This window comes from Echinops telfairi, unplaced genomic scaffold (assembly GCF_000313985.2).
Source record: "Echinops telfairi isolate 266 unplaced genomic scaffold, ASM31398v2 ScPeMD7_25;HRSCAF=90, whole genome shotgun sequence".
In the NCBI taxonomy this organism is placed as follows: Eukaryota; Metazoa; Chordata; class Mammalia; order Afrosoricida; family Tenrecidae; genus Echinops; species Echinops telfairi.
Genome location: NW_022103922.1, coordinates 18829419 through 18853846, shown reverse-complemented (window position 1 = coordinate 18853846; position 24428 = coordinate 18829419). Strand labels below are relative to the sequence as shown.

The window sequence follows — 24428 nt, the reverse complement described above, 5'->3', positions numbered from 1 at the left end:
GATGGGCAGACGCTGTACTTTAATTTTCTCCTTTCAGACAAAACCGACACGTGTTTAGAGACCAATCATATGCTTCGAAAAGCACGCTAACGACGACGATAAAGCTTGGAATTATCAGTGAGAGGAGCGGACCCATGGTGGAGGTGTGCATTCCTGAACACATTCTAATCTTCAGTAAGATGCTCAGGCTTAGTTACTTCGCCGCCCAGGAAGGCACAACCTGGGAGACACTATTTGCTTTAAATCAATCAGCCCAAAGGAAAAACAAACTGAGGTTTGAAAACTTACGATGGCTCTTCAGACACCACAGCTCCTTCTTCGAGTTCTTGGGCTTGTTTGTACCATGGCAGCTTGGCCTCTACCGGAAGCTTCTCTGAGGAACAGATGTGCATGACAAAGAAGTGAGAGGCCATCTAGCTGTCCAAGAAATACCACGGTCCTATTCCGCCCGCCGCTACCACCATCACCAGTGCTAAATTTGGTCCTGTACCTAGAAGTTAGGATCATTCCTCGCAAATATCAGTAAGTTGTTCCGGTAAAACATTGCCTGATGATGGAAATACCAAGAGACAAAATCAGATTTGGAAACTTGACTGCACGAGTCTCTGCATGGCATGTCTTTGTACCATGCTGAGCTCAGGCAAGGGAAAGCCTCCTCATGAAGGCTTTCTCTCAGGAGCCTCAGCAACATGTGCACATGCTAGGTCACCCAGGGACCCCTGATGGAAAGCACAGGACGATCCCTACCTTGTAAAATAAACACAGAGTGGGAACAATGAAATTGTTAGCCTTTCATAACTGTAACTTATTTTTCTTTTCCCTGTTGGCTAAGTGTGGCCTCCGTTGTATTTTTCAAATCCAAGCCAAACGCTGCCACTGTGAAGTTCAGAAAGCATTGTTTTACTTACAAACTCATTCGATGCTGTCCTCACTTGGCTCCCTGACAATTGGACTGCGAGCAAAACCCATCACTCCACTGGCTTCACCTCTTTATCTAGCTTTGGCTAAACAATTCAGAACAAGCTTTCTAACTACTTCCTGGAAAAAAATGTGTGGAGGAGCAAAGAAAAGGGGAGTTCAGAACGTTCCGACAGAAGTAACTGCCAAGGTTCTCTTTCTGACATATTTATTAGGGTCATTTATAGGCAGATTTGCCTTTATAGTATGAGCCAGTGAAGCTCTATCACATTTTATAGCATACAATTGAAAAGATAAAAGAAATATGACTGTATATGCATACACCATAGAATTATATGGCATTTTAATGACGGTGAGAGAGCCAGATCTCACTACTTAGTTGTGAAAATCCAGATTTTATTCTTGATAGTTAACCACAAACTGCTTTTCCTTCTCTGAAGTGGTTGGGTCAAGACAGGACTTATAAATAATTGGCTATTTTAAGGTACAGCCATGTCTTCTACATACGGCCATTGTTTATAGTTAGAAAACAAAGAGAATGAGAAATGTAAAACTGCCCAAGTCCAAAGGGTGTGTTTGCCAACGTTTTAACCACAGGGGCACGGAACCTATGCATACGTTGACGTTAGCCCCACCCAGCGCTCTCCCCGAAGTGACTCAGCGGATGAAGCCGTCTTCTACTGCATGGCCTGGCCATCTATCTGCCTTTCAATAGCGAAGGATCCAACTGGGGACTAACGTAAGGTGACCAGACGTCCCGCTTTTGGCGGGATAGTCCCAATTTTTAACAACTTTTCCTGCGTCCCGCGGCGTTTTAAAAAAGTCCCGATTTTTGGAAAGAATGCAAGATAAGCTAGGGCATACGGTTTTGGGCTGCCATGTGGCTATTTCGCCAGGATATGAGTTTTATCGATGGTGTCCCGCTTTACCAATGTTAAAATCTGGTCACCTTGGACTAATGGTATAGGCAGGTGGTACTTGGGATCTGCCATGATTGCTGTCAGCTGTACTCGCGCCCCTCCTCCTACATTTGAGGATGCCAATGAGAGTCAAAGCTAAAAGATAATGTGTGGAGCACTTCCTAAATGCCAAGGAGCCTTGGTGGTGCTGTGGGTTAGGTGTGGAGCAGGGCTGGTGGTTCAAACGCAGCAGATGCTCCTTGGAGAAAATGATAAAGCTTTCTGCTCTCATCAAGATTTATAGTCTTGGAAACTTTATCAAAGGTCATTATGAGTCAACAGTGGGTTTGGTTTGGGGTTTGGGTTTACTATCTGCTGGGTCCAGGGCTAAGCACCTCATTTGTATCAGGTCTCTTCTCAGCCACATGCACACTCTGACGAGGAGCCCTGGTGGTGCAGTTGTTAAGCGCTGGCTATTCATGGAAAGGTCAGCAGCCCACACTCACACTCAATCCCTAGGAGAAAAGCGTGGCCCCCTGCTTCCACAAAGGTGGACACCCTCAGCAACCCTATAGGGCTGTCCTATTTCGGCCAGTAAGGTTGTTAAGGGTTGGAATTGACAATGAGCTCGGAGGCAGGTACTCTTTGCATCCCTATTTTACAGATGAGGAAACTGAGTTTAGCAAGAGATGAACTTATTGAAATTAATCAGTGTCTCTGACATACACATGCTTGTGCACGTGTGTGTGTGTGTGTGTAAAACAAAACCAGGACTTCCAAACCCACTGCCATTGAATTAATGTAGATGAGGGAGCTTCAGAAGGTTTGTGGGGAAAGTGGAATGAAAAGATAATGGAATTTTTCACAATTGTTGAAGTTTTCTCACTTTCATATTTTATGTCAGTAATTTAGATTTTATTATGCCTTGCCCTTCTGTGAAGTAAGTACAATAAGGGGCAACACAAGATGAACTTTTGGAGTTTAAAGCAGATCGATTAAGAAGAAGGTGAGCATCAAACCTAATACTAAAAATAGGAGGACCCTTGTCACACAGAACTTACTAGTTTTGAATGGCTTGTGACTATCTGTTTTCTATTTTATTGGCTCAGGATGGTACCAATCCTAGGAAGGGAATCAGATTTGTATGCATGAATTATACCGAGAACCCCAGTGTAATTATAATTAATCTTGATCATCAAGTAGAACTTTCCTGAATAAAAAAGAGTTTAGTACTGGTAAAGTATATTCCACCTTGATTTCAAATTTCATTTCAAACTGAGATTCGCAGACACTGATGTTCTTTTCAATGTCAAACGAAATAACAGTTTTCTGTTTCATCGGTCTGAAGTGCGAGCGGCTTAGCTAAGCTGACCTTCTCCAATTCCTGGCACCTTTTTCCCAACCCCATGCTATACGGCAAGTCGTCACACATATTTCTGTCACATGTGGATTGCTTTTAAGCATGCATATCTGATTCCTTCTCAGCAATCGTTTTCAATCAACTTTATGACGAGGGAGCGAATGACAGAAACGGATGGATTTCTTGAGGTAGTGCTTCTAAACGGACGACCACAGGATTGGAGCGATTTCGAAAAAGCATGAAGTCCCTTGAGTTGAGCTTATGTTCTAAAGAACAGCTACTTTGAACTCGTGGGCGGCTGACAGATCGCCTATGGGGTTGGACACCCGAAGATGCAGAGGCAATGACAAGACCCAGAGACTTGCAAGGAAGCCCTGTCCATTTACCTTTGGGCTTGTAGCAGGGCGTGGGGATGACACATTCCTCTTTGATGTGGGGCTTTGCTTTCGGGCTGCAGCCTCCTGCATGTGTCCCTCGGTGGTCCATGCAGAGAACCACACGGTACCTGAGGCCCTGGCCGCACGTCACCGTGCACTGGAAGAGAGGAGATTCATAGGCAAAGCCTTCATTTCCGAACCAAGAGGTTTCATACCAGAACTACCTATGATCTGGGGACGCCGTGGGGATTTGTACCACTTCCTAGCCATCTTGGGAGCTTGTGTTCTTTCGGGCTACTTGGGGGTGGGGCTAGCTGGACATTCACTTCTTAGCTTTGGGTTAGTCAGCAAATCGTCCTTACGCACCTCCTGCGTGCAAATTCTCTAACCGGGCTTGGGAAAGGAGAAAACAAACTACAGGGAGGGGCTTCAGAAAGCTTCTAGAAAAATGAGATGCAAAGATAACGAAGTTTTCCATGAACTGAAAACTTTGCAACTCACCTCAGACCGTGCCTCCTAGATTTGGATTACTAGCACTGCAACTGTTTAGTGACTTGCTATGGCTAAATTCCAAGCAAGGCTAGCTCACAGGTCCATACTAAAATTTTCTTGACACTGATTATATATTAAAAACAAAATGCAAATGTCCTGCTATTGAGTTGATTCCAAACCATAACGACCCTATCGGGCAGGGTAGACCTGCCCCTGTGGATCTCTGAGACTGTAACCCTTTAGGGGAGTAGAAAGCATCGTCTTTCTCCCGAGAAGCAGCTGTTGATTTTGAACTGCTGACCTTGTGGTTCACAGCCCAACATGTAACTACTACATCACTAGGGCTCCATTGATTATAATGAAAAGAATTAAGAAAAGAAAAACAAAACTGTATTCAGAAGAACTGATCCTATTGTCAGATGTAGCTAGAACCTAAGCCATATAGAAATGGCATGGCTGCATCCAAGCCACAAGGCTCTGAGAACACTCTTTTGTCACCCAGGTCGCTGTGGGCACAATGACTTAGTCTGTCATTCCTCTGTTTCCTTGGCTATTTTTCTTCCTGTGCCTGCAGTCAGGAAACCCAGAATCACATTTTGGATGTAACTGTAGTGCCTATTCTGATTTCTAGAGTCTGTCCATTTCAGGAGGGCAACTCCCTCATTTTAGTTATGGTGCTATTTTCGTTTCATTCCGTGTTGTTCAATAGACAACAAAGTTTCCTGGTCTCCAGTCCCTTTTGGGGGTGGAGCAGAAGCAACAAAGTGACCTCTGAGGTCTCTGAGCTTTGGCACCAGCACCATGTTGACAGGATCAAATGGTTGGTCTTGATTACTCTTGACAGCTTTCAGCAACCCTCCCCCCACCCCCACCCGCACCCCCACCCCGCCTCCCACCAATTGCTATTTGAGGGAACATTATCTGGAGAGTGATAGAGGCTTCTAGAAGCAACTTGACAAAATAATTTTAAGAAACCATTTTTAAACACTATCATTTCCCTTTTCACCCCTGTAGATGGGTGACACTCCTCCTATTCCAGGAGCTAAGCGGGCAGGCTCGCAGAGGAGAGGTGGGGAGCTGTACAGGGTGCCAGATGGGGCTGGGGGGGAGTGAACTCCTCCTACTAGCAAAGAAAGAAGGCACAGTTACCGGAGACCACTCTTGTGCCAGCCATTTAGGGCAGTCAAAAATGTTGCAGGGCTGCACGATGGGCATCTTAGGGGTGTACATGCATTTCCACTCTTCCACTGAAGTGACGTGCCCCTGGATGTCTTCCTCCACACAGGACACTGCCCGGCTCTGGATGCCTCCCCCACACGAGGAGGAGCACGCAGTCCACGGGGTGGCCTCCCACCTACAGAAGCAACGGGGCGTCATCAGGGCAGACATGCACATTGCCCAACCGCCTCCTCAGTCCCTTCAGACCAACCCCCCCCCCCCATAGTTTACTGGGAGACCCAGAAGTCATCTACTCCCTGAAATCCGATGAGCAGGAATGAGAGGAGAAAGCCAATAGTCGCAAGAGTGCTCTGCCAATGGGGACGTTCTACACCCCTGTCTGGGAAGTGTGTGGTTCTCTCTAAATTGTCAAGTTCTATACCAATGTCAGAAAGCACTTTCTGGACAGTGGTCCATAGAGTATCTGTGTTATCTGTAACCTCCTCAAAAGAGGACTATTGACCCCTTCCTATAGTTTCAGAAAACAAAAACAAAGCAAAACAACAACAACAACAACAACATGATTAATCTCATCCAGTTTCTATGGCATACGTGAGCTGGTACTTTTAAATTGCAATGTAAATGCTTTGTTACTGAAGCTTTGCCTATTTCTTATAGGAGAAACTAACAGCAGATCAAGTAACTATGACATTTTTTTCTCCCCGCTCCGGTAGCCATCAACTTTGGGACCACATGGAGTCAGCATGATCCTGAAGTTCGTATAATCCCACCCATCCATAATGTGTGGAACACAGGCATTATCGATGTATCTCTAGTTGATGAGGAACATTGAGTCTCCCTAGTAAGGAACTCCTGAGATTGTGAAAGGTTTGGCTTTCGCTGGAAGTTTGATGGTACCTGACGTTAAAGGCTGAACTAAGTGAGTCTATAGTCAATAACATTTAAGATAATTCTGTGGACTTTTCAGAGATTACCACAGCCCTGAATCAGTTGGGACCAAGGGTAGAGAGATATCTTAGCCCCAATTCCTCTCCTCTTCTCCTTATTTCTCTACTTAATGGAATATGTAATTTCTAAAAACAACAACAACAAACTGTGGGGACCAGAGTGCTGACTTTTCTCATTTACATATCGAATTCTCTGCTTACTGATGAGGGCTTAAGATTTCTCTTAGAATGATGGCAGCTATCATTTTAATGAGGGAGAAACAAGAGTTCTTGAAAGGTGCCTCAATGGTACAGGGGTTAAGCAGTAAGGTGCTAATGGAAAGGTCAGTGGTTTGGACCCGCTGGCTGGCTGCTCTGCAGGGGAGGAGACAATGTGGCAGCCGGGTTCTGCAAAGAGACAGCCTTGGAAACCCGATGTGGCAGCTCTACTCTGCTGCATAGACACAGCATGGAGATATTATTTATTTTCTAAGTACACCTTCATACGCGGATGAGCTAAGACTTCTCTTCTGCAGGAGGTTGAATAATGTGGGCTTCCCAGTAATAGGTTTTGCTTCATCCTGTTCAAATCTAGGCACCAGCTGCTATCTAACCTGCTTCCGAATACAACATTTTCCTATGCAGATTTCCTCCAGGAGACACAGATGAACATGTTACTGTGGAGAAATGAAGGTCCTCTGACTCATTCTCGGGAGACTTCAGTCTGATTTAAGGGACTGAAGCGATTACATGGAGAATTTCTCTTCCCAAAGGGGAAACCAATGCTTCCTCTTCTGACCGAGCATGTGCAGGGCTTCCCTCTGGAGGAGACACTAGGCTGGATACAGGCCACGAGATGGCTGAGCCAGTCAGTCCATCTTCAAATTGCATTTGATCTCATAGGAAAGTAGGAAAATGCTCTGAATGTTCAGAGGATCTTTTAGAAGAGTAGGAGAACACCAGAAGATTACAGATTCTAGTTGATGCTCTAATATCCCTGAACTCGAGGCCTCTAAAAAGGGGGCAGTTTGTTTCTGTCTTGGCACGTGGACCCGACCCACAGGAAAATTTAACAAGGAGCAATCAGCACTCTTCTTGATCCTTCTCAGTGATCGGAGTGAGTCAAATGATGCTAAAATGATTCAAGAACTGATGGTACAGCTCCAGGATACAACTGTTGTTCTGTATCTTAAAAAAAGGTCATGTGAATCCTGTGTACTAACGGTTTCATATGGGGCTTTTAATAACAAAACATGTGGGTACTTTAAGGTATGGCAATAGTTGGAAAAGCGGACTCAGTTAGGCTCTCTTACCATGATGACCTGGTAAGTGTTTGGAATTTTTAAAAATGCACACCCCAAACCTTGTCCTGGACAGACACAAGTTCATATACTGCACCATGTAATGTCTTTGGCTTCCCCATACCCAGAAATGCCTCTGAAAGGTAGAAATAAAAAAAAAATACTATTTGTTTAAGTCCCTGTCCCCAAATACTGTCTCTGATTCTTTAACCAAATGTCAGCCAAATAGCAGAGAGAAGGTATATGAGAACTCTCTCTACTGTTCATGTGGCTTTTCGGTAGACTTAAAAAACCACTCTTACCAAAAAGGTCTACTGCTTGCACAAACAAAGAATGACACGATCTTCCATAAAATCTGTTTCTTTCAATGGAACTGGCTGGCCATTTGCCCACGGCGTGCTAAACAGCCGACAGCCATGGTTCTTGGCTCATGTTTGAAACCGTCAGCTACGGCGAGCCATTGGTCTTGACTCAGGGCCTATCCTGTGGCTTCTCCTTTAAAATACATCGGTGTTGACTTACGTTTGAGTTTAAGATGTTTTCCAAATTCAGAAGAATGTGGGAACTTATGCATTGTGTGACTGATGAGTTAAGAGAGTTTACCTGATGATGCTCTGAAAGGGCGCTTCCAGATGTGCTTCAGCAAAGACTGAAAGCAGGGATGAGTAATGAAGAAACTCACAGTGTCTCCTATCTACACTGGGGTCTTAAGCCCATTTGAATAAACACAGCTTTCAGCCTTCATGTGGGTGACTGGGGGTGGGGATCCATTTTGGAGCCCCAGCCCTTTGTATACGAGGAAAACATATTTGTAGAAAGTGCCCCCATTCAGTAAAACAGCAGGCCTAACTTTAGAACGTGCTCTGGAATGGATGGGCAGTGGGTGAGAACCACAGTCTGTGTAGCTGTTAATTCCTTTCCCAGGGTGATACCTGAACACGCTGGATGCGAATGCCGGGGAATGATGCACACCCACCACAGAAATACATTCCTTTAGACCATACATGTTCTATCATACCATGTATGGCCCATGCTACCACAGAGCATATTGGCTTTGGGCATTGTGGGGGCATCTCAAGAGATAAGACATCAAGGTGAACCTAAGACAGGCATGAGGCAGGGACATATAAACGAGAGGGATCAGAGACAGGAGAGACGTGCAGGAATGGCCAAGACAGGCAGCAAACACTTCCTGCTCTCATCCCTCACACCTGATCTGCCTCCCCTTAGAACATGTGGCCGTCACCAACTGAGCCGTGTAGCCCCACTCAACGTCACTGAGTCAGGTCCCTACTCTTAGCGACACGATGGGAGAGGGTAGAAGTACCCCACAGGGTTCCCAAGGCTGCCACCGCGACGGCCGCGTCCTCTGATGAGATGGAACTGAGCACCGGGGACCTGCACAGCTGAGAGCTCCCCACGGTGCCCCAGGGCTTCTACGGGCATCCTAGGGGCATCCCTTTCATTGTTACTGAGGTTGCAATCAAATGACCTCGGGCTTCAGTCTTTGGATAGCTTCATTCCTTTTTTTTAATTTTCAAGACGTTTAATATGTACGTTTGGTTCTGAATCAAACCAAGCTGATGATACATCCAGCACATCCTCAAGTTCTGTAGTGCCCTTATCAAAATAGACATAGGAAAGTTGGAAAGGAGCTGACAAATGAGGCACTCACTTAGGGGAAGGACTTAGTTGAATCCCCTGTCTCTGTACAGCACCATTAGATTGATGACGAGTGAGCTCCCTGGCCATCACTGGAAGCATTTACCTCTACGCTGGATGACAATGCTCAGTGATGTGCAGTATTATCTATGGATATATGTAAATCTATGCAAAGGGACACCTGTGTGGTTATGTAGGACCGAACCCCTAATACATATCAATAACACACATGCATACTGGTCTACGTATACTAGAGGGCTTCAAAAAGTTTGTGGGAAAATTGCCTTGACTTTGCATTCCAACTTTCCACGACCATTTTGAAGCTGCCTGGTATAATGTGGAGTGTGTGAGGAACGGCTGGGTTGGGAGCGGGAGATGGATGTCTCCTTGGGGAGTTGGACTAGACCTCAGGAGGGCTCTATTCAAATTCCAAATCATGAGGGACTTGGAGACTTTCAATGAAGCTTTGTTTCATCTTGCAGTTCATCAGTGACCTCTGGGAATAGTTTATCTTTGGGGTCAGCAAAGTATTGTGGATCATTCCAAATATTCATGGTCGGATTCAAACTCTTGGTTCTAAGGAGCAGTTGAAGAGAACAAAAGTCTCTTCTCGCAGTAGCTTCTCAATCCAAATTCTATTTTCTCTCTTGCAACTGTTTCTGGTGTTCTTGGGGGAAGGTTGGCAGAGCAGACCACCAGTTTTATAGTCAAACGTTTGTCCTCATTTGGGGTCAACTCATCCATTGCAGTCCCCTCAATACACCATCCCTCCTCTCACATCCAATTCTAATTGCTGCTCCCAGCGGAGCTGCTACCCACATGACTGCTTAGACGATTGCTAACTAGCCCATTTTCTTATGACCATATTAATAAAGAAAATAAGTTCATTTCAACATGAAGTACTTTCATTTTTTTGTTGCTGTTCTAGCTTTTAACAATATCACGCTTAAAAAAATGCAGCACGAGGAATTTAAGGTTTGACACAAAAAAGGTGTCAGGCAGAGTAAGCCTCAGGAGGGGATGGGGGGGATTAGGTGTGTGTATCATTAGCATGTCAGCGGACTAAGGAGAGAAAGCGGAAGTCCACATGCAGAGCGGCGCTGCGTCCAGGCCCGTGTTACTGAGCATCGTGAGCATCCTGGAGGCAGAGTTTGGTCAGGGGTTAGCACAGCGCTCCAGTGAGCAGTGTCTCATTGCAGAGGCCAACCGAAAAGGATAAAGGGAGGGAAAGAAAGACAAAACATCAACCCAAACAGTGCCGCCAAGCATGGTGAATTACTGCCCCCACTCCAGGGTAACTCGAGCTTATTTTACAAGGGTTGTGGAATGACAAGCCTACAATCAGAGCTGACCAGGATCATTCCAAAGCAGAGCTCAGGATGAGCGGCAAATCTATCCCATCAACCATCATATGTGTTTGGAATACCCCACGGGGAAACATTAACAACAGACCCGCAAAACCAGGACAAAACAAAACACCAAACAAAATAATAACAGAAAACACAAAGCAGCAGTGGCAGCGGCAGTAGCGGCAGTAGCGGCAGTAGTAGCAGCAGCAGCGAGGGCTTTACTGATTCTAGCATCAGGGTGATGGAGTTACGTACCGAGGAAGGGGATGGTAGAGGTCATAAGGCATGATCTGCTTGTATCCGTCACTGTTAGGAACAATAATGCCAACCCTCTGAGTAGAAGGTACACACAATAAACACTAAATGATTACATCATACACATCGCTTTATGCAAATGCAAACCAACATTCATCAATTTGTCTCTGAAATCCAAGCCGCACACAGTTGAGTATCTTTGTGCTATTATCTGCTTTGGGAGTGGGGCAAGTTCTTGGACAGGGCACCATTGAGGATAATTAGCCCTCTGATCCAAGCAGGAAATACCACTGGAAAGGCTGGTGGCAAGAAAACTTGGCACCTCATCATTAAATATGACACAATAAGCTTGTAAATGTTCTTTAATCCCCCAAATTATACATCCTATGAGGTCATTATTATTATCATCATTATTAATGTTACTTCCAGATGCTCAACGAGCAATCGCTGTTAGTGCCTCACTTGTGATGAAAGAGTGCTGTTTGAGCACCACCACGGGCCTTGAAATTGACAAGACGCCCTAAGACACATTAGCCAACAGCCTTCTTCTCTTGGCATATCTGAAGGCTTTACTCATACCTGGAAAGCGGCCACCTGGGGGGGTCCTAAGGGGAGGGGAAAACTCTTGAACATGGCAGGCAAGGATCAGAAAAATCAAGTTACCACACCATGGCAGCACAGTTAAATAAGATCATAAATGCAGACTGAAAAAAAATTGGGTGGCTTATGTGAACTGTTAGGATGATGGTGCTTGTGACTGTCATGGTGGTTAGCATCTCTAGTGTCCTGAGAAGCCCTGTGAGGCTTGTAGACTGAAAGAGTAAGCGAAGAGCCTCAAGGAATGACACTGCAGGCTGTGCGGAAGTCCCTCGAAGCCATTAGGACTCTTAACAAACAACGTGTATCGACCTCACTGATTTCTATTAATCGGCAAGATTGGCTTATTCCTAAGGCCTAGTCCACTGGCTTGGTGGGAATGTATGACGCCTGATCTCTGAAAAAATGAGTACTACTGCAGGGCATCCACTCAAGAGGTGGACATAACCCTTGTGAGCTTAAAACACAGTTGGTACCCAGAGGTTGCCCAGAAGGGGGGCCATGGAAGAAGTTGAAGATGTTCATTGTGCAACTGTCCAAAAGCAGGAAGCCTCTTTCTGAAACAGTGATGGAATCCATGTTCCCTTCAGTATCGCTGGCATGGATGGGTGTATGTGTCCATCTTCACATAATACTCATGTTTCATATAAGTATATTATATTTAAATTTAAATAACTAAGTCCATGGGGTTTAGTCCTATCCTCTGGTCAAAGACATAGGAGGGGACTTCAGAAAGCTCTATGAAACATTCCATGAGCTTTTACTTCCATTCTTCCCTCAACTTGGTGAAGCCCCCTGTCCGTCCATCTGTCCTGGCGGTGTAGTGGTGACACATGAGGCTGCAAACTGCAAGGTTCGCAGTGGGAGACCCCAGCTGCTCTTCAGGACTAAGACGGGCTTTCTCTACTGTAGAGAGTGACAGTATCAGTCACCCCCAGGGGAAGTTCTAGCCTGGCCTATCGGGTCGCGAGGACCCTGATCAACTCGATGGCAGAGAGCTTGGGTGTGCAGAATACAGGTATCCGGTTTGGGGATAGAAAGCCAAAGAGCAGGAGTGAGCTGGATGGGTTTTCGTGGATTAGAACCATAAACAGCACTGCTGGAGCTGATGCCTGGACATTAAGAGGGAGGATGGGGGCTAGAGGGCTGGGAAGCTGTTGCAAACATTACTGAAAGGTAATAAATTAATGATGATAGAATGAACTTTGAGTGAAAGAAAATGGAAACAAAGCTTCAGAGCTAGATTTCTATTCCTGGGGGTGGCGGTGGGGGTGGGGGGAGATGGGGGACATTGGCTTACTTAGTTTACCTGACTCCATTTTTTTATTACTTAATGGCATGACTACATTTTCATGTTGTGTGTTTATGACCCTAAGCGACGGCATTCATGAAATGGGCTGCTCTTGGTATGCTCAAGATCCTGCAGCCCTTCACAAGAATAGCCTGAATTTGACAATCAATGGGTCTCCCTGCTTTTAGAATTAGAAGCACATTCTCTTCTCTCCTGCCTTCTTCTATGAGATAAGAGGTGAATATGAGTGACTGATCTCGCTTTTTATTGGTAATCCTCAGCCACCTTCACAACAATGCTGACATCTACTAATTAAAGAAATTTAAGAACTGTCTTTTAAAAGAATGCCAACCTTCCGCAACTCTCAGAATGATTCTGGGCATTGCACCAGGATCCCCAGAGTAGTTAGTTAGGGAGTAAATCAAACAGAGGCTGAAGTTCTAGTCTCTCTGACCACCGCATCTTCCCTAGGGCTTTCATCAGTGTTCACATGCAGACAAACACATCAATGACCTCTCTCCTGAAAACGTGGACTCATACTTTTTCAGCTTCACTTTGAGAAGGAACTGCTGCTCAGCCCCATCAATTGATTGACCAGCTGATGATATTAGAAATGGAGACAGACACACTGAGGGAGACACACTAGAAGGGAGGGAGGAAAATAGCAAGGGGGGAGGGGCTGGCGATAGAGAATTCAAGATGTTGGACTTTGCTTTGGAATGGTTTAGAAATGATGTTTTTGTTTGAACCAGGAGCTTGAAACCTGGATTAAGCAAAGCTACAGGTATATTTGTCTTTCTATGCCCTGGGTCATGGTGAAGACTCATAAAATGACTCCATTACACCTGTAAAAACAGAAAGCCATCCAAACAATGGTGCTCTGTCCAGTCCCACTGAAGCACACTTGTGTGCACGGGCCTGGTCCTCTCTCTTGGGGCTCACGGCATGGTCCTGGTCTTTCAATACACTGTCACAGAGGAGATGGAAATTGCATCTAAATCTAATGTCCTATCGCTTACCTTGAAGAGGCTGGAGTTTTTTCCCCCTTAGACAAACTGTGCATCTTGAGGCATGATGAAGGAAGATGCCACGGAGAGGCTTTTAAGAAACTCTTCCCACATTTCTGCCCCAATTTGTATGTGCATGTATAGCCTCATGGAAGCTTGCACAGGGCCTTGGATATGTGAGAAGTTTAAAAACAAGCCCCAACTCCCACCCATAGTTACCCACCTCTTCTGACCATTCTGGAATTACTTATAGCCTCTCCCCCTCCCAAGCTGTCTACCATTGCTGTCATAATCACATCTCCTCTTCCCCTTCCCAAGTCCAAGGCCTCGGGTGGCTCCATGATGCCCATGTAAAATTCAAGTCAAGTGCTGCCTCTCTTAAATCAAGTCAAACCATCGAGTTGATTGTGACTTTGTAGGAAAAAGCTACACTGCTCCAAAGGAGTCCTGAGATTATAAATCTTTACAGGAACAAACAGCATCATCTTTCTCCCATGGGCCCACTGGTAGACTTGAAGCACCCCACCCCCACCCCCACACCCCGCCCGAAGCTTACTAGCCCAGTGCTTAGCCTGCTTACCACCAGAGCTCTGACTTCTCTGAGCTCTTCTTCTCCTCCTTCTCTCTCACCTCACCTAGCCAGAAATTCTTCCAAACACCCATAGCCCTTCCTGTCATCACTTTTAACTATGGAATAGCTTCTGCGTCCACGTTGCTTTAGCTCATCACCATGGGGCAACATCCCTCTCAGCTCTTTACACTGTGTCTCTTAGCTCAGTGCCCTGCCCAGAGCCAATTCGTCAAGAGTCATAGAATGAAATCAGGTTATTGGTGTCCAAATGGGAACGAAAGCAAGAACCACACGTTAAACAAATCTTGTTCTACAAACCCCAGGTTCTGAGATTGGAAGAGGAAGGAAAGGTGCTCCAAGCATATTGCTGCTCACTGTGTATACTCTGGAGCCCTGCCCCATCCTCTTGCCTAGCTTGGCTGTCTGGGAAATGGCAGTCTGATCTGGGGTGTGGTTTGGCAGTCTAGGCAGGTAGTCATGACAGGCCGGAACAATGGGGTAGAACAAGGCAGAGGAAGAACAGCCTAATAGGAGCCCTGGTGGCACAGGGGTTACAAGTTGGGCTGCAATCCAGAAGGTCAGCAGTTCAAAACTACCAGCTACTCCTTGAGAGAAAGACAGATCTATCTCCCCCTGTCAAGAGTTACAGTCTTGGAAACTCACAAGGGCAGTTCTATCCTGTCCTATAAGGTCCATGAATTGGCTTCAGCACGCTGGCTGGGAGTTGGTGTTCTGGAATGATAACTGTGCATCCGGTCTGCTTGGCTTGACTCTGGATCTCTTTTATTGTATCTTTCACATGCAGGGAGAACTTTGTCAACCTTCTCTTTCTGCCCATGAGTCTTTCAGATGTGGGTTGCTTTGTAACTATAGGACTCCGGTGGCTAGTGTGCAGGGCCACACTCTAGCATCTTGATTTTTGTCTTTCCCCTGGGCACCACGCACAGACCTGATCACTGGCACGAGCTGATCACTCAATAAACCATGCATCCCCTTGTGGGTGGTAGACAGAGTGCTGGCCCTGACATGGCACTTCATCTTCTCCAGACCATTTCGGGGCAAAAGACCAGCAATTCCTGAAGCAACCTTGTGAATGGGCTCAGAGGGAGGTGATCCAAAGCTGGAAGGCATACCAGTGTTCTGTTCTTCCATGTGTCATAGAGCCCAGAGAAGCATGGGGTAAGGAGGAGAGGGAACCTGAGGAGGTGGGAGATGGAAGGCCAGTTCTCCTCCCTGCCGCTTTCTTTCCGTGTGACCCTGAGTTTGTCACCCCTGAACCTCTGGGTTGGTCTTCTGCCACGCCTAAGTATGGAATGAGATCATGAGTTCTAAGAGGAAGAAAGGATGTGTTCTTGGAAACCCATCCCTCAGATTCTATGAGACCTGTCCCCTATGTGGTAGTGAAGGCGGGCCAGACAGAATGCTCTAAGGAACACAGCTTGGAAGCCACTCGATGAGATGATGCTGAAAACCTCGCCCATTCTCCAACCTGCTGCATGAATGGAAAGCAGGCAGCAAGTTCCTTGATCGTTTAGAGAAGTGAGGATTTAGCAAATTCAGAAATCTTCCATAGACATCACAGTGATTTATGTTCAACCAGAATTGCAGGCAGGTAACATTCATTTACCTGGGCAACCCTCAAACCAGCCCAAGAGAAGCTTGGTCCGTGTTCCAGAATCATGGTTTGTGGTCCAGGACCTTGGTTCGTGGCCCAGCAACTTGGTCCGTGGTTCAGAATCGTGGTTCGTGGTCCAGGACCTAAAGAGACTTGAAGATACAGGTCTTGTTCTGTTGCAATCATTGCCAGTGGAGAGGTTTTGCTCACAGGCTCCAAAAAGTCAACGCTGCTCACATCTCCATTCTTGTGACTAACCAGGCACAAATGAATGCGATTTCTATACTGCTTTCCATCAGCTGGAACCCTGGCGGCCTACTTAGGCTACTACAAGGGCAGTGGTGTCAAGGCCACCAGCGGCTCCTTGGGAAAAAGATGACGCTGTCTGTTCTTATGAAGATTTACAGACTCAGAACCCCTAAGAAGTTCTCTTCTGTCTTATAGGGCCACTGTGGGTCAGAGGGCACTCCATGGCTGGGGGTTATTGAGATAAGTGGGGCTAAAAGTTCTCACAAACTTGAAAGTGCTTTAAATCTCCCGGGGCTTGTGCTCATTGGTTTTACCTCTTTCTGTGCTGTTCTAAGTGATCTGGACATGGGTTGGTTGTATTCAAAATCAGCATGATAGTTCTATTAAAGAGGCTCGCTTCACCCTGAGCCCCACACTCTGCACCGATCTGGTTGTCAGTTCTGTGCTGGCTGTGGGATTGTGGCTGCATTTGAAGCAGATCTCTTGGGTTGCTGAAGACACCGTGCAGAACAAGGTGGACCCTGGGAAGGATGATCTGAATGCTGGCTCTAGAGATCAGGTTGCTTACGTTTACGCAAGACAGAGATTTTCTGAATCTGGAAGCACTGAGAGCCATAGACTAGCTCTTTCTCTTGCCCTTCCTAACTTGAGACAAGTCAGCTTCACCTTGCGTGGGGGCTTCAGTTTTTGCCTCTGTAGAAAACAGATGCTAATCTCTGTCCTGCTAACCTCCCAGCGATGGTGGAGCTCAAATGAGATCAGGGCTGTGGCACTGGGCAAGCCATTTGACCTGCTTGGGTCTCAAGTTAATGACAGTTGACACTTGTTACATGCTGGGCACCTGACTGAGAGTGTTACATGGGTTCGTCCCCTTCATTCGCATGGCTACTCTGTCTCAGGCATGCCATCCTCATGTTACAGCTTGCAAAAGTCAGGCCTGGACAGTTGAGAATTGACGGTCCTTGGCTTTTCAAGTCACACAGGTACAAACTGATCAAGGCTGAGGTTCACAATGAGGATAATGACAACACCTATTTTAGTCGCATACCATACACCACTAATGGTCAGAATTGTGCAAATTACTGTACTTTCATAACGTTTGAAATGCAAGAAGGGGATCATTGTTATTAATAATGAGTGGGAGTTGGTAAACAAAAGCCCCCTTTAACTGAGTTATTACTTGATTGTCTCAGAATAGGTGGCTAAAATTTGACAAGGTTACACTCAGACATTTTAAGTGCCAGCTTTCTCTCTCTCTCTCTCTCTCTCTCTAGCGCAAAGGTTACAGGTGGGAATGGGATGCTTATGGTGGTTGTTCTAACTACTTACTCTTTAGGTGCTTCAAACAGTCTATCTAAATGAGGTTGGTCAAAAGGAAGGAAGTCATTACCTTTCTACTTTGTTTACGTATGATAAGAAAATAAAGACGATTGTGAAAACATTGAATTCTCTTTTGATTCCTAAATTAGTCAGCCCTTTTTCCAATGTGAATACTCTTCTTTTGGAGATGCCCAAGGCATCAATCCCTCTGCTAGAGGGAAATCAATAACACTATCTCACAGAGAGTTATGTGGGGCTCATCGTGACGTCGGTGGTTCAAAACCACCAGCCACTCTGCAGGAGAAAGCTGAGGAAATCTGCTCTGGTAACCATGTCCCGCTTCAAAACCCTAGAGAGGGTCATGGGGCATCCGAGTGGCAGTGGGTGGTTCGCTAAAACAGCAAATTTGGACCTAACCTTGCTAGTCTCATACACAATACCAGAGTCCTGGTATTCTTTTCCTGGATGAGAGAGCTGATTTTCAGAGAGATGGTGAACACTACCAGGAACATGGTCTCAATCCTAAGAGCTGCAGTAACTAGTGTTGGTTGAATGTTTATCAGGTGCTAGGTGCCCCGTTAAGCTCTTTGAATGTAGCTCCCCATTTATTCTTAGGACACCTCTAGGAGGTATTGACTGGTATTCCTCTTCCTCTACCAGGTGAAAAAAATCGAGGCTTGGAGAGAACAATTCATTTGGCAAAGCTGACTCAGCCAGGATGTCTACCCAGCAAGCACCCACTCCTGACCCCCAGGCTGTTTTGCCATTTGGCTCATGGTTCATCAAGGGAGGGTGGAAATCCAGGTTTTTACATGCCCACTACACATGCTGGCTCTCACCATGTCAAGAGTGTTTCTTCAAAATCGCATTAGGATTCAATCCTGAGGGTCTGTTCTTGAGTTGGTCCCCAGCCAGGGATACTTCTTGGAAGGTGTAGGCAAACTACAAGAAGCAGGACCAAAAGGAAAATACGTCCATTTGAGCTCAGCAAGAGGTGCTGGTTGGGGCTTACAAGTTTGGGCACTGATTTAGGGTGATTGCTGTGGATTCCTTGAGGGAAGGAGAAATCTGGAGGTAGTTTTAGCTCGTAACAGATTTGTTTGCTAATGACTGTGACTATGATAATGTGGTGAGTGAGGGCTCTTTTCACTTGTCCAAGCCTTGCCAACTTTATCCCCCTTCATTACTGGCTTGGCGGGAAAAGCAGAGGCCTGTGCCAAGGCATGCTGTAAAGGTGGTTCTAGAATCTCCTCTCCAGGAGTACTTTATACAGTTTCCTTCAGGCAGCCTAGTGGTCACACCAGTGTCCCAGAGTCTGATGCATCAGGTCAAGGCTGTAATTTCAGACTCAATGGTCACTTTAATCTAGCACAGTGGGCATCTAAAGCTACTCTGACAACTTTAGGTACTTCTTAGAAGGGCTAAAATCTTGCCTTTTAGGACTGAACCCTAAGCACATACTTTTGAAACTTTTTGACACCCACACGTTGTTCCTTTACCTAAGAGTAAAGATGAGACAAGTCTTTGTATATAACAGCAGACATAACACATGTATGTGTGTATACACATATATCCATATCCATATATATCCATATCTATATTTATATCCATATCCATATATTAATTCCTGCAATATGAGGAAAACTGGGCTTATAACATAGCAAGGACAACAGAGAGGCTTGGTCTACCTGGGCAAGCACTCATGAGAGAATGTTAAATGAATGAAACAGAAAATACATTAAGGAACAGCAGACAACTGACAGGCATCAAGGGCGCCTCTCTCAACTTCTAGAAATGCCCAAGCTGAGACAATCTCCCACTAGAACAAATGCTACACACCTTGCCCAGACCATCTGTGATGGGCTTAGTGATACAATAGTTCTGATTCTCCAATAAGAAACATTCTTTAGAGAAAAGTAGCCGAGCTAAAATTATGTACACCTCATTTTTAGAAGGCGCTTGAGGACAATAGGAGCCCCAAACCCCTCTGCAGGGTATCCAGTCTGACTGAGCCGCTTGCAGATAGATCCCCTCTGGCCAAAGGCAAGAGTCCTGAACAGCCTTACGTTCAGGCAGAGATCATGGTAGTCTGGATTATGCTGGATCGAACTGGATTCTTGGCTAGTTGACCTCCCTAATGACAGGACCTGAATTTGCACCGGTGCAAGTATCTATTAGGTGTTTCCATGACAGAAACTGCTTCCCTGGCTTTTTGAATGTCCATGGGAGTCTCCTCCTTCTTACGTAGTCTTTGTATTTCTGTCTTTATACACATATGATTTTTATCTTTACTCCCTTAGTGCGATGTTTTTAAAATTGTTTTCTCTTGGGTCTTCCAGATGTGAAGCACAGGAGGAGTGGATGCATAATGATTATAACTGATGCACAGGGATATAGGGAGTGGGGCGTGGCGGGGATGGCTCATAGGGAGGGAGAGGGGATCTTGGGAGTCAATAGTGAAGGCGGGAGGGGGAGGGGTGCTAGGACTGAGTGTGAATGCTCAGCTCAATTGAAAGGCAATTTAAATGGGGGGGGGGCAGGGGACTTGAGGGGAGGGGAGATGCTCTGAAGCTGATGTAGTGATTGTATAATTCCCTTGTTATGATCAAATGATTGAACTATTCAATGGTATGATGGGTAAATCATGTTCCAATCAAACTGCTGGGAGGGGTGGGGGATGAAGGTGGGAGGGAGAGGGAGCATTGAAACAGATTGTGATTGCACAACTCATTTTAGGGGCATTTTAACCATGGGGGGGGCAGGGGTGAATGTTCTAAAATTGATGTGGTGATGATCGTACCATTGTCCTTGATTTGATTGAATGATTGAACTGTTGGATTGTGTGATATCTAAGTTATGTGCCAATAAAACCTTTTTTTAAAAGAAACATTTTTAATACGTGAAGTCACCCATTTTTTAGCCTACATTTTACCTTCAATTTCCATCAGAAGCACTAAATGCTGGCTGCCTTTTGGCAGCCACTTGGGTCTAAGAAAAAAGTAGTATCTTATCAGCGCCTACAAATCACTGCATAAATGACACCCACAGATAAGCTGCTGGGGAGCCCACACTGCTCCATTGTCCCTTGGGTTGCAAGGACCTGAATTTTCTGCCCCAGCAAAATGACAAGGTAAATGTGTCACGGACATTCATGTTGCCGTTAGAAGGCTAGAAACCAAGAAAGGTAGATCATTGAATTCCAAGTGGCCACTGTATGCAGTTTACACATTCATCTGGCACTAGTTATCAATAAAACTGGAAATAAATCCATCAAAAGTAGTAATGGTGGTTATCTGCAGGTACTGGGAATGATGAGTAATTTTTATGACTTATTTTTGCCGTTTCATGGATCCGTGTCCCTTCATTCATATGTGGGATCAAGGCAAAAGGTGCATGACAAATGATTTTGACGAGGATGGAGTTGATGAGCACTGAAAGGGGGGGAAGATGACAATGAGAGGGAAAATTAAAAAGGCGAAACAAGAATGCGATAAGGAAAGATAAGAAAGAAGGGGGAGCAAACGGGAGCATGGGAGACAACAAGAGGCAGATGGTAGCGAGTGAGTTACCTCAGAGACTCTCCATGCCACTAGATTGCAGGGCTCTCCTAGCCCCACTCTTGACTGAAGAGACGCCCCAGAACTTTTCCTCCTATTTAGGAGCTGTGTTTTACTTTCTGAAACTGAAAGAATGGCTCATTCTGAAGCAACCGTGGAGTTGGCATTTGGAAGGTGTCAGAGAGACAATAATATTAAGTGGCTTACAAATGTTTGGGTTATCGAAAGGCCTTATGTTATAGATAAATCTGATACTATTAAGATTACATTTTCTTATTTTCAATAAATGACATTTAGTTATTATAGAGTGCATGGAGGAGAACAGCGAGGCTGTTTTTGTCAATAGAAAAGTTAGCTATCAGGAACAACAGCTAATCATTGTCACATCTAGTTTTACTGGTTGTCTTTGGTTTTATGGTGGGTAGTTTATTGAGGCCAAAAAATTAACTTGTTCTGTGAATTGGATGGAAGTTGACCAAGCATATCAGTTTTCTACTCAACAATTCATGTATTTTGCTCTATGTCATTGATTATAGTCCCCACAATGGAAGATCACTTAGCCCACTCTGTCTCTGTTTCCCATTTCCATCCGTCCTCCTTTCCTCCACCTTCCTGCCTCCTGGACTTTGTCCTTGGCCAAATGCTTCCTTTGGGCCTCAAGTGGTGGATTGTTCTAAGTCGATCATCCCTCACGAGTTTTATTGTTCCTTTATAGACCTCTCTGCTGTGTGGTTAAAAATGGAGAAAGTTAGTATGGTTATGGATTAGTAGTTACAAATGGCAATCGCTTTTACAGTTGTACAGAAGGTGTTCCCAATCTGGGGACACACACTCAATTGTCTTTTAATTGGACAAGTAAAGAATTTCATGCTGAGGGATACGCAATATGCATTTACATTGGTAGTGCTGCCCTTTCCATAATTGTTACATGCATTTTTATAATTTAACTTAGATGAGTCAATTATTTCATATATTTGAATATGTCTTTGTGTGAAATACAATTTAAAATACTCTAAGATATTGAAAAGGAAATGAAACAATGCTGTCGAACAGGAGGCTCTGTGGGCACGGTGCACAAACCATTTCTGAAAGCACGTGACCTCCTGACTCTCATTTTGTGGAAGAGAAAACCTCGGTCCACAGAGGTAAAGTGCTAAGACTTGGGCTTCAGATTTAATGATTGGTGCTCTCTCTATTTTTGTCTTCTGTCTACTGTGGCCCTCCTCTTCTGGTGGGTGATAAACTTGGTTCTCCTGCATGGGGTTTTGCTTTAAATTATATGTAGGAGTTCAACACTCTCCCTCTGATATGGAAGAATGAACAAATAGCTCAGTGCCAGATAATACATTTATTTTGAAATGGTAAAAAAGGGGGGGGGGGGGGGTATTAGTCCAAATAAGCTGTATGTTTCTTTGGGGAGCGGGGAGTTCTAATCTTGAAGACAAAGGCCCTGACTTCATGGCATTGTGCCATTCAATTGCATTGGTAGAAAATTAAGTCAATAGTTAGCGATCAGCCAGTATCTCTAGAGTTTGATTTTCCTATGGGGTCACTAGGAGTTAGTACCACCCCGATAACGAGTGAGTGAACTAACGGTAGATCTATGTTTTAGCGATGCTTCGACTGATTTTTCTCAGAGCATTCCTGCGGAGTCTCCCGAGGTTTCAGAGGCTATGCAAATTAGGCCTCTAGGTCTCCCAGCAATCCTGAAGGATTTCACCCTCAGGATGGCAGGCTGCCTAAAGAATTGTGCCTCCAAGCCTTTCCTAGTGGCAAGTCTTAATTGTCACAGCTTTGTCTAATTACTTCTCTAATAAAGGAGTAGCTTCCTGACACTGGCTCCTAACTTGTTATTTTCTTCTTCCTTTCCCTACTTTCTTCTTTTTAAAAAGCCACCTGTCCTAACATTTATACATGTGCCTTATTAGAATTTTAAAATAACCCAGGGCACAGAAAAAGCCTAGGCTGCCCAGGCGGGTGCTCTGCCTGTGGAATGGCCTTTTGCCTTTGGATAAGGAGAACTAGGCACACATATGAAGCCAAGTGAGAAGGGTGGCTAAAATTCAGAGGCCCAAAGAAAAACATTTTGTCCCTGATTATTGAATATTTTTTAAAAATAGGAACAAAATGCTTTTATTTCAAAACGGTCTTCCATGGCCCTGTCCACTGAGATTTCATCCTAGTTGGTATTATGGTATTATGGAAAATGAATCCCTTCTTTCTCCTGGAAAAACACCCAAGTTTCCACAGGAGTGTGTACAAGGCCTTCAACATCTACTGATGAGGTGACCTGTCTTGGAATGAAGACAGCTATGCCTCTCATGCACCAGTCTTTCTATTCTAGGTAGGGATAAGATACATACTGAGTAAGACACCTTTGAAGAAGGGTTGAAGTGCAAGCGCCACAATGCTTTGTAAATCGGGCTTGATTCAATAACCTTGACCCAACCTACTTCAAGCCCTTAGTTATTTCCAAAATACGCAATCCAAGCACAATTTTAACACCTCATTCAGTTTTACTCCTTATGCGATTGAGAATGCTACGAGGCTAAATTAAACATCATCTACATTTTACAGTTATACAATATCTATTCTGTCTATGAGGCCACACCTGAGTTAGGGATAGTATTCCAATGCGTTACATCCGAAGAGCAATTTCATAAGACGTGTCGAACTTAAAATTCATGAATGCAAGCCAGAGCGAGTACATGAATATAAAAATTTTAAAGGTAACAACATAAAAGCAACAACTTTATGAGTGCATTGTCTCCAATGCAAACAGAGAATGGTACCCACACTGCTCATGAAGTTTTTTTAACTACTCAAAGCTTTGTTATTAACATGGCTATAATTAGTAGCTTTAGAAAATGGCATTGAGGAATTGCTCAGAAATTCAAGAGGTTTGGACCAGGATTCATCTTTTAATCTTTCTGAATCATTCTGTAAGGGGAGAGTTTCTTGCCACCCTTGTTAGGGTGAGTAAGCAACATGTCTAAAGAGAATCTCCAAGAAGTGGTGTAAGTGCAAAGGCAAATGCTATCCACATGAAAACGATTTTTTGTTCAGTGCTTCCATGATTACGACTCATTATCTGAACTATTTCATTCATCAGCCTGGTTCTTGATCCTGCCAGTGATCTGTGGGCCAACTACAGTTTCCAAAAAGCAAGCAATGATGTGTAGAAGTGTCTCTTTAAGGCTTCTAATTTAAAAGACCTTTAAAAAAAATCGACCGAAAGAAGTCCCGCTTTCTTTTAACAAAGGCTGGTCTTGTTCCAATGTAGCAGGACGATTCCCAACGGATTCTGACCGTACTCAAGCAGTGCAGAATGCCCACAGGCTGGACGGGGATCATCTGTGACCCTAAAACCGTCTGTTCGGATCTAGACATTGATCAGAATAGAGTTCAGGCGGGGAGTCCTGAGGACAAGCACGATGCTACCACGTCTGTGAAGAGGACAAGCACGATGCTACCACGTCTGTGAAGAGGACAAGCACGATGCT

General features: G+C 44.9%; 1 protein-coding gene across 1 annotated transcript in view; it reads right to left on the bottom strand.

The window, feature by feature from the left end:
* Positions 1–24428, bottom strand: part of ADAMTSL1 (ADAMTS like 1) — a 355504-nt gene that overhangs the window by 186037 nt on the left and 145039 nt on the right. Inside the window, exons 9-12 of the mRNA XM_004706548.3 lie at positions 10719–10769; positions 5196–5400; positions 3564–3711; positions 289–373 (exon numbers count right to left, since the gene is read on the bottom strand). Coding sequence (XP_004706605.2) covers positions 289–373; positions 3564–3711; positions 5196–5400; positions 10719–10769 — 489 coding nt within the window. The remainder of the gene's footprint in view (positions 1–288; positions 374–3563; positions 3712–5195; positions 5401–10718; positions 10770–24428) is intronic.